Genomic DNA, 11,363 nt, shown 5'->3' on the forward strand with positions numbered 1-11,363 from the left:
ACTCCGGGTGGCCGGTAGCTAAAAAGAGAAAAACTCCAGACATCATACAATCAAGACTACCGTGTCCTTTTGCAATGATTGGGGAAAAAAAAGTTCTCTATCCAAAATCACACTGAAATCAGCGTTTCAGAAAATTTCCTCTCTAGGCGTTTTCCAACAAGACGGAGGAGACCTTATCGGGCGTTGCCATCGGTGTCTCGGGGAAATTTCTAGCCAAAGTAAACCCTCGGAAATATTATAACTTTTTTCTCTCTCTCTGACTTGAGTTGCCAATATCTATGAAATGGTGGAAGCCCCTACGGTGACGAGTGAAATTCAGCGGCAATTTCAGACCCACATATAGGGGCACGTATTATAGTTGGGTGGTTTTCCCTTCATATTGGCGGTTGATACACTGCGTCACCGGTCACTGATATTTGGTGGCTGTTGGAAGAGTTCTTACTCCCGTGACATTAAAGGGCTTGGGCACTTGTTATAGGACATAAAACACAGATGTTCACAGATTTACATTATACTTCCACGGTGTGAAGATACTGGTGGTAGAAAGCTTCCCTTAAAATATGTATTCTTGAGGTGCTGTATTTTTTTTTAGAAATGGGTAAAACGAAATTTGTCACGAAAATTATATTTTTCTTAGGAGACGAAAAGTATTTTAGCATGTTCAACGCCAGTACTGGTACGATACCAGTACTGGGAAATGGTAAAATAATACCATGTTTACGCGACTCTCCTGAAACCATCGCTCTGTGATTTTCTTTTTTTTCCCCAAACAATCTGACGACTATAATGAAGCTGAAACGTCTACAGGTAAATTGTATTACATACATCTTCATTCACAGTGAATAGAGATTCATGTCATGGCAAATTTATTTTGTGTATCAAACCCTTTAAAGGGCAAAACGTTAGATTGTATTTGATGACACAACGACGGTTTCGTTTTCCACACCCCTGAATTTAAGCGGGTAAAAAAGATACGCGTCGTTTCATGCAAGTAAATGTGACAAAAGTCATTTGTATTGTGTAAATAAATCGGACTATAGAATTAGCTGTTGTAGGGTGCTTTGTATCAACCAAAAGGAACTATAGTACAAATGCAAAAATGGAAAGTTAATGACCTAACGTTTCGATCCCCATAGCGGAGTCTTTCTCGAAGGTTTAAAATACATGCATAAGACAACAATTGCTCGTTAGTTGACAACCGTGCAATATTTAAACTGCACTTCAAAATGCGTTTCGAAGAGGTTTACAAAATCGGTCGCTGCAAATAGCTTATTTGACACCGGCTTCCATGAACGAAATTAAAACAAAAAGTATTCTTTCAGGATGTTAGATTTAGTTCCAAATAAGACACGGGACGAACGAGTTTCTTTAACAACACTAGAGAGGTTCACAGTTATCGCTTTTATCTCATTGCATCAAAGTCATCCGTTGCCATGGCGACAACCGCCCAATTGCTCGCGATAGAGTCTCGATGTCGTCTGCTATACGCTATAACTCGACCTGTAATAGACTGGCGACGAGTAGATAAAAACAAGGAAACTGACTATGTGTTTTGTAAGCTAAGTGTAGGCCTACTACGGCCCCAAACACACATAACATTTCATACCCTATAAGGTCCCTTAAGAGCTGTTATAAATCATAGTTTACCCACCATGAATCAAGGAAGATCCTTATAATATCAACTACACGGCATTCGCGACTCGATTCCGACCAGGACGACAGAGCGGTGCTTAGCGGCTTTCCGCCGCGCTTCCTCCCCGGGCGACGCTTCGCAAACACGGCCAAGGATTGCAAGTAAAGTGATGAATGCTTTTACCTCGATCGGACAAATCGAACACTCTATGTTTTCAGCCAAAGCCTCACAAAGAACTCTGTTTTTTTAGAGCAATTTGGTTACTATTTTGTTTATAAATGAATTATTAAATCCCTGTTATAAATGACCTCTCAACTTGATATGATTTTCAAAACAATTTTTGACATTATTACAAAGATTACGTAGGCCTATTTTGCACAATTGTCTTTTTTATACAAAGAACACACATAACGTAAATTGTCTGTATTAAAACTGCTAAATATACAGCCACGTAACTAAATCGCCACTTATACACATCCAATTTGTCAATCTTGATCGATCCTTACTGCTGGTAATTACTCAACAAATTAATGAGAGTGAAAACTTACTATACGAAGCACTGGATAGCTATTGATACTATAAAACATTGTTAGAATTGAACCCTTTTTAATCAATACAAATGTTGAGGTAATTTCTCCTCCCAAAATATGAATCCGAGAAAGACTTCAGACAAAAACACACATCGTGCAACAAGGGTGTTTCTTCGATGTCGAATTAAAGACACTGGACACTATTGGTAATTGTTAAACACCAGTCTTCTCACTTGGTGTATCTCAACATCATACGCATAAAATAACAAACCTGTGAAAATTTGAGCTCAGTCGGTCGTCGAAGTTGCGAGATAATAATGAAAGAAAAAACGCCCTTGTCACACGAAGTTGTGTGCTTTCAGATGCTTGATTTCCAGACCTCAAAATCTAATTCTGAGGTCTCTAAATCAAATTTGTGGAAAATTACTTCTTTCTCGAAAACTACTCCACTTCAGAGGGAGCCGTTTCTCACAATGTTTTTATACTATCAACCTCTCCCCATGGCTCGTTACCAAGTAAGGTTTTATGCTAACATTTATTTTTGAGTAATTACCAATAGTTTCCACTGCCTTTAAGCCAAATTGTTCACAGATTTGTTATTTTATACATATGTTGGGATACACCAAGTGAGTGAGGATACTGGTCTTTTACAATTAACAAAAGTGTGCCCTGCCCTTAATATGAAAATTAAACTTTCAATCGCAAAGATTTAAACTAATTTTACGGTAAAATAAAAAGGTATAGTTAATTAGTGAGCAGGCCTACTTTATAAAAAATAGTGTAAGCTTAATCAATTTTGTTTGAACAAACTTGACATCGATTATGCCGAATTCTAGATTAATCAAGTGTATGCACAGAAAAACAGTTCTATAAAAATTACAACTGACTATGCCAATTGATCGTACACAGTTTTTTCAAGAGCATATCTACTTCAATTCATTACTAGTTAAAGAAAAATGTCAATAATCTATTTTTATTCCGTTATGTCGATTGTCGACATTTCATTTGTTCAATTTCAATTGTCAAAAACAATTGTTTGTATCAAAATTGTCAAAAACAATAACTCAGTTAATCTATGTCGATTTTCACTCATCCATTATTAAGTTTACCAGGAAACATTAATCAACTTTTGGGCAGGTTTTTTTTTCCGCGTGACTCATAAGAAAGAATTTTACTTAAAAAAAAAGTTTAATTTGGTTTACAATATAAAAAAATCATTTATAGTTCCAGTTAGAAATGGACACAGACGACTGGTCCAATTTTAAGTAGACCCTTTCCTCTTCTCAAACTTCACAATCCAAAAATATTATCCATTTGACATTTTCAACATTCACTCGTCGGCTTCCCTTCTTTATTGTTGGTCTGAGAGAAAAAAATATCCTCATCTCTCCATCCATTCATTTCCAGAAACCCTTCAGCCAGTTTTCAAAAAGTCATAATTCTCGATCACAAAATGATATAAATATATAGCTTTTTGAGGACAGTGAACTTTTTTGTAGAGACGCGGGTATGTTTACCCATAAAGCAATCTCTCAAGTATTATACGATTGGTTCAAACACGTTCCAACAGTGCAGTGGGTATTGGTTTGCCGTCAACTTCAAAGTGCATAACTATTAGTACGGGCACCGTGGAGGAGTGCATTTTTTTTTTTGTGAGGAAAAAAAACCCTCATTTATTCAGTTGTCTTTAAATATTAGTGTCTTTGAGTTTGTTTTTGTAAGAATGCCGGTAGTTATTTGTAATGTATTAATCAAGCCACACTTGTTTCTTTGGCCAAAAAGGTTGCCCTTTGGAAACACGGGATAAAAATGCAGGTTATCTGACCAAAGAACTGAATCGTCATCATCATTTTTATAGTGGTCGCAAGATCCCATTTACACCATCACACCGGGTGTCTTTGTCCCGCATTACAAAGCAAAAAATACATCATTCTGATTTATGCTTTGTCGAGAGGGAAATGTTTGGGGTTGAAAGAAGAAAACATTACGAGAGCGGGACTTGAACCAAACGACCTCCGGATAATAGACTCTGGACACTATTGGTAAACGTCAAAGACCAGTCTTCTCACTTGGTGATATCTCAACATACGCATAAAATAATAAACCTGTGAAGATTTGAGCTCGATTGGTCGTGGAAGTTGCGAGATAACTATGAAAGAAAAAACACCCTTTTCACACGAAGTTGTGTGCTATCAGATGCTTGATTTCGAGACCTCAAATTCTAAACCTGAGGTCTCGAAATCAAATTCGTGGAAAATTACTTCTTTCTCGAAAACTACGTCACTTCAGAGGGAGCCGTTTCTCACATTGTTTTACACTATCAACAGCTCCCCACGGAAAGTGGAATATTTGCTAAAATACCATACAATTATTTATAAAATGTATTTTTTATAAGGATAAAAAATATATTGAGGTAGCATATCCCGTAAAAACACAACAGTACATCTTTAATAGTCAGGGACAAATCTTGCTATTATATTTTTACCCGTGACCCCTGACCTCATCATGTATATCGAAATTCACTCTCTTTTAAAACTCAGAACATGTTCGTTTGTTTGTTCGTCTTTTAATAATTTTCCAAGCGGTGGATAATTGGCACCTCCAGTAATGATTAACTCGTGCGTAGTCTGAATGCAGCACTTGTGGTAATTTAATATTGGGGCGAGTACACTGGTTTTTTGATAGATTGAGTTGGAGTAGATTTTTTGTTTGTGGTAGAAATTTGTCGTTGATTAAAGACAATGAGTTGAAAGACAGTGCCCTATTTGACTGAGTTATAAACGAGTCGCGTTCCGATATATGACATTCTGTGAGTGTTGAAATCAAAACTAGTTAAATTCCCCAGCCGTATACGGACGTAATTCACGTCATATTTTCCGTTCAAATCGTGTTTTTCCACAATATGACAACAAGAACGATACGAAACAAAATTCACAAAGAGTTAAGGTGAGACGCACAACTGTTAACGTTTAAACTGCTGACAAAATAAGGAATAATATGACTAAGGTTCGTCTACACTTGTGATAATTGTTAAACTTGTTATTAAAAATGATTATGATAAATGTTAACATTACAATAGTTTATTAAATGTAAAACCAAATACTGTTTGAACAATTTAGAAACATTATTTTGTAAAACATTTTTATGAATTTTGAGAGTGTGATTGGAATCAAGGCTTGGAATGAAGGGTTGTGATAAATAAAAGCTAATCAAAATAATTATTAGCATAATTACGAGTAATTTTGCATACATTATTGAGGTAAATATCTGACAACTTCAAGTGAGAACCATGACAGCCTTTGGGATTGCCTTTTTTTGGTTATCGGAATCGAATTTACCGGTCTAACTGAACTGTAACCGTACAAATTTGAATCTTGAAAAGGAGCTAAATTGGTTTTCGATAAGGTTACCTAAAGTTTGTTTTCAATTCTTACAGGTTGTTAATGGAAGAGCTTGGGGGAAAAAATCAGGAGTTCTTGGTTAATAACGTTCAGTTAAATTACATATGTTTAAAAGCTTACTTTTTTTCTCCTTATGCTGTGTTACTATTTTATCATATTGAATTAAGTTAATTTACACATATTTCCCATTTTGTTGATTACGGACATGCGGACGTTTTGAAGCTTTTACCGAAACAACAGACAACCAAAAGTGTGCAGTTTGTAGTTTAAGTATGTATCTTTCTGTTTAAAAGGGAATTTGTATAATTGGCGTTTTTTCTGATTTTAAATGTAGGTCAAAGATCGCTTTTTATCAACTTAATGCAGAATTATAGACACAATTACCAAGAAATTTACAATAAAAGTCACACATGAAAGTTTCAGCTTGATACATGGTCGCAACTTATTGGGAAAACAACAGCATTATTTTCCATCGAAAACGTCAAATCTATCCACATTTAAACCGAGGTGACAGCGGGCACCAACCACAACTGTGGCCCCGTCATTCACTAACGGGCACCACGGGAATTTGAATCCGTAAAACAAGTCTTAAGATCAGTTTACATGAGATTCAAATAATATGTCGACAGTTCAACATACTAGTATTGATTTCTAACCAAATGGCCCATTTCAGACCAGAACATTTCGCATGTTTCTAACCACCACCATTACCATATTTATAACATTATAACAAGTAAGCTTTCGAATAGAAAGTTTACACATTCTTTCGTTAACAGTTTGACCCCTACCTTTAAAGACACTCAAAATGTATGCAAAATCGCTTGATCTTGTTTGAAGGCACTGGACACTATTGGTAATTACTCAAAATAATTGTTTGCACAAAATAATTAATTGGCGAGCAATGGGGAGCTGTTGATAGTATAAAACATTGTGAGAAACGGCTCCCTTTGGAGTAACGATAGTTTTTCTCACTCAAATATTAAAAGACTTCAGGCCTGAAGCCTTTTATAAATAGGCTTCTGAAAGCACACAGAGTTGGGTGTTTTTTCTTGTATTATTCTCGTGCAACTTCGATGAGAAATTAAGCCAAAACTTTCACAGATTGTTACTTTATGCATATGTTGGGATACACCAAGTGAGAATACTGGTCTTTGACAGTTACCAAAGGTGTCCAGTGTCTTTAAGTTGCACAAATCAATCAATCAGCAATTTGAGATATTCGTGCCATTTATAATCACAGTTTAAGTGCAATGTATAATAGACAGTGCTGTATGCATTTAGCACAAGCCGCCATGCTTTAACATTAGCCTATTTATTATACCATCTTTACAACAAGTAAGCTTTCGGATAGAGATTGCATCAAAAATGTAGGGAAGTAATTTACAAAGTATGATCCTACCCTAGCTACTCAGAATTTATGCACAATCACTTATCACACTTTACAAAACTCATGTTGAACAAGTTGGTGTGATCTTACAGGTGTTTCAGTTGCACAATGAGCAACTCTAACCAACCAACAATTCCAGGTATTTGTGGCATCACAATTGCTCGTATTAGTATGCAGAGTTTAAGTGCATTGTATCATTTAATACTATTGTATGCATTCATCACAAGCCGTCATGTTACCGTGAAATAAAAAGAGTGGACATAATTGAAAGAATATCTTGGCCTGAAAACTCTAATCAATCAGAAATTCGAGGTATTCGTTGCATCACATTGCTTTTACCAGTAAGTATGCACAGTTTAAAGGCAGTGGACACTATTGGTAATAACTCAAAATAATTATTGGCATAAAACATTTCTTGGTGACGAGTAATGGGGAGAGGTTGATGGTATAAAACATGGTGAGAAACGGCACCCTCTGAAGTGCCATAGTTTCCGAGAAAGAAGTAATTTTCCACTAATTTGATTTCAAGACCTCAGATTTAGAACTTGAGGTCTCGAAATCAACCATCTAAACGCACACACCTTCGTGTGACAAGGGTGTTTTTTTCTTTCATTCATATCTCGCAAGTTCGATGACTGATTTAGCTCAAATTTTCACAGGTTTGTTATTTTATGTATATGTTGAGATACACCAACTATGAAGGCTAGTCTTTGACAATTACCAATAGTGTCCACTGCTTTTAAGTGCATTACATCATGTAGTACTATTGTATGCATTCAGCACAAACCGCCATGTTACCGTGAAATAAAAAGAGTGAACATACCTTGAAAGAATATTTTGGTCCTGAAGTACGAGATGACAAGTCGGAACACCGTCTGGCTGTCGAGTTTACGGTGCAGTGTGGCCTTGTCGATGGGGAGGAGGTTCTCCAATGCTTTGATCTGCTCTCGTAGTTTGTCCCGGTACCGCTTCGACTTGAAACTGCTTTCAACGCATAACCATCATCCGGGCAGGAGAGAACGGACCGAAAAGCAGGCAGCAAGCACGGTGGCGGGTGGTTAATAAAAACAGAGAATCGTGGGGGGAGAAAAATCATACAAAGTGAAAAACAAAAGTAATAGCGATGGAATGTTGTATATGTATATGAATGCCAGCGTGTGTGTATATGAAGTACCCGTTAATGAACGAAACGAACCCTTGTTTAAGATTAAGTTCTCAATGGTATGGTATGGGGGGGGGGGGGTCGGGCAAAATGGCCGGTGATTAGATCGGGTAACGTGTTACAACTAAACTTAAGGTTTTTAGCACGTTTAAAAAAAGATGTCCCTTGTGCGTGACGTGTTATGCTTGCCGTAATATTTTGTTAGCACTAATTATTTTCAATTGATGAAGTAATAGGTTGAATGTGATAGACACTGGGCCATGCTACTGATGGGAGTTACTGGGACCAACAAGTGTGTGGTGGTTTAAAACATACCTTGGGTCGATTTTGGATGAGCCTGCCGACCGTAGCCCGGACTGTTGTTGCTGCCGGTGTGCCGGCCTGGTGTACGGGGACATCCCTGATGAAGCAGCGGTGCTGGACAGTGGGCCGGTGCCGTTGTGCCGCGCTTGCTGCCCGTGGACGAAGTTGTCACCGACGTGCCGACTCAGCATAGCCGTGAGTTCTGGCGATCCGCACAGCGGGCTCACCTCACAGAGCGACCGGGTTGTCAAGCTAATATGCTCGGCGGGGAGTACCGTCTTGAGAACACGGCAACTACCTCCTCCGTAACGTAGGCACGTCCCCTGAGAGTTTAGTCAAGTCCCTGTTGGATGATGATGATGCAAAGCTCTCCTCATTGACAGCTTTGCCTCTCGCGTTGTGCGCTCCACTAGTTTCTTTCCTGGATACAAAGTATTTTGTGGCTCGTCTCGTCAATAGCGGGCGTCGTTCACGTCATGATGGTGACCTTTCCAGTTCAGGGTTGACCTTTTGTAATTCTACCCACTTGCAAGCAAATGACGTTTATTAAAAGACTCACTTGACACAATTTCAAAGATGATAAAAAGTGTCTCTGAAGAACAAAATGAAGAATTAAACAAAAACCTCAACGGAGCATGCCAATAATAAAGAAAACCAACAACCATGGAAACACATTTAGCCCACTCAAATCCATCCTGCACAATTTCTCTGAAATCGACGAACAAATTAAGGGCTTTAAAGTTAGAAATTAGCAAAATGAGAGAGTGAAATATTTATATGGAGCAGGGTTCGATACTGCGACTAAATGCCCATTATGCCATGTGCAGCATGGTTTGCTGTACACGGCCTAAGCACGCACACAATGGTTGGTGACGAGCATGCTGTACTGAGCAGGCGCAATGATGTCACGCAAGCAATCTATTATCACTGATTCGTTGATTTGCAACGGATGAGATTTTCAACTCTGTTCAGATTATTTCATGTACATCGGATAAATACCAAATATAAACACCCGATGACTGACAGTTGTGTATAAAAAAACATGATGGTGATTTTTTATTTTTACTTTATTGTTAATTTTTATCAAAGAAATGAATGGCAATTTTAAAGAATTTATAATAGATGTTAAATTTGCATCGTGGATAAAGAATATTGTTGGGTTGTAACCCTTATCGATGTGTGTATACGGTATACTCAGTACTTTCCCGAGTTCTGTGAAAAAAATCACTGGCGTATTATTGGGTCTAGTTTGTAACATCATTCTGTTTGGCAAAGGTCGGCGGTTCGAATCCCACCCGAACAGTGTGCCTGTAATTGTTTTCACAGACCTTAGGAAAGTGTACAGTGCTTACACACATCGGTGTATGGCGCTATGGGTGAAACCAAATAATGTTAAAGATGAAGAGCACGTTTGGCATAATTACGAACATATGTCAAATACCAGTCTTCTCACTTTGTGTATCTCAACATATGCATAAAATAACAAACCTGTGAACATTTGGACTCAATTGGTCGTCGGAGTTGCAAGAAAATGATGACAGAAAAAACACCTTTGTTGTACAAAATAGTGTGCTGGAGATAGGAATAAAAGGCTTTTAGCCAGAAGGCTTTTATTATGTGAGTGAGAAATTACCTCTTTCTCAAAAACTACGTTACTTCTCCGTTGATCGTTACAAAATGAGGTTTTATGCTAATACATACTTTGAGCAATTACCAATAGTGTCCAGTACCTTTAAGGGAGAAGAAGTGCTAGGTGATAATCTTGTGTTCGGGAAGAAATGAGTGCTAAGGGAAACGTTGATTTTCGGGGAGAAGGGAATGTTGGTGTAGTTTTGAGAAAGAGATAGTTTTTACCCCCAAACATGAATCTGAGAAAAGCTTTATGAATGAAGCCTTTCTCATGCATCTCAGCCCAAGAAAACACTAACAAGTATTATTATTTATTGCGACAAGGGTATTTTTCAAGGGTAAACGCCGAAATCTTGTGACCCGTAATTTAGTTAAAATCAGGACAAATTATCATGGATTTCGAGTCACTTTGACACGGACTCCGGGTCAAACTGACCCAGAATTGGATCAGGCCCCCCTGGGACCCGGAGTCCCAGGGCCCTGAATTTTAGAATGTACATTGAGGGAATCCGAACACTCACAATGTGAAGATCCCCAGTATAAAGTGCCCATTTAAAATGTTTATACGGAGAACGAAGGCAGTATTACTCTGATGATGTTCACTTTTAAATGAGAAAAACTGCATACTATTGAGGACTACAACCCAAACTTTTAGCCAGAAGGCTTTTATTATGTTAGTGAGACATTACCTTTCTCAAAAACTACGTTACTTCTCCGTTGATCGTTACAAAATGAGGTTTTATGCTAATACATACTTTGAGCAATTACCAATAGTGTCCAGTACCTTTAAGGGAGAAGAAGTGCTAGGTGATAATCTTGTGTTCGGGAAGAAATGAGTGCTAAGGGAAACGTTGATTTTCGGGGAGAAGGGAATGTTGGTGTAGTTTTGAGAAAGAGATAGTTTTTACCCCCAAACATGAATCTGAGAAAAGCTTTATGAATGAAGCCTTTCTCATGCATCTCAGCCCAAGAAAACACTAACAAGTATTATTATTTATTGCGACAAGGGTATTTTTTCTTGCATCATTTTCTTGCTGCTTCAGTGACCAATTGAGCCCAAATTTCCACAGGTTTCATCATGTCTTACAGTATATATATATATATACACCAAGTGATGGCACAAGTATACAATGCCTTTAAAACGGCAACGTTTTAAAGGCAGAGGACACTATTGGTAATTACTCAAAATAATTATTAGCACATAACCTTTCGTGGTGACGAGTAATGGGGAGAGGTTGATAGTAAAAAACAATGTGAGAAACGGCTCCCTCTGAAGTCACAGAGTTTTCGAGAAAGAAGTAATTTTCCACGAATTTGT

General features: G+C 37.8%; 1 protein-coding gene across 2 annotated transcripts in view; it reads right to left on the reverse strand.

The window, feature by feature from the left end:
• The window catches only part of LOC139940694 (uncharacterized), a 61,723-nt gene extending 52,660 nt beyond the window's left edge, over positions 1–9,063 (reverse strand). Inside the window, exons 1-2 of one of the 2 annotated variants that reach the window (XM_071937056.1) lie at positions 8,429–9,063; positions 7,775–7,932 (exon numbers count right to left, since the gene is read on the reverse strand). In XM_071937056.1, coding sequence (XP_071793157.1) covers positions 7,775–7,932; positions 8,429–8,607 — 337 coding nt within the window. In that variant the 5' untranslated portion in view covers positions 8,608–9,063. Of the gene's footprint in view, positions 1–7,774; positions 7,936–8,428 lie in introns of both variants that reach the window. The other variant, XM_071937055.1, reaches the window with a different exon arrangement.
• Between the last annotated feature and the right edge of the window lie 2,300 nt (positions 9,064–11,363).

This window comes from Asterias amurensis, chromosome 8 (genome assembly GCF_032118995.1).
Source record: "Asterias amurensis chromosome 8, ASM3211899v1".
NCBI classification, from domain to species: Eukaryota; Metazoa; Echinodermata; class Asteroidea; order Forcipulatida; family Asteriidae; genus Asterias; species Asterias amurensis.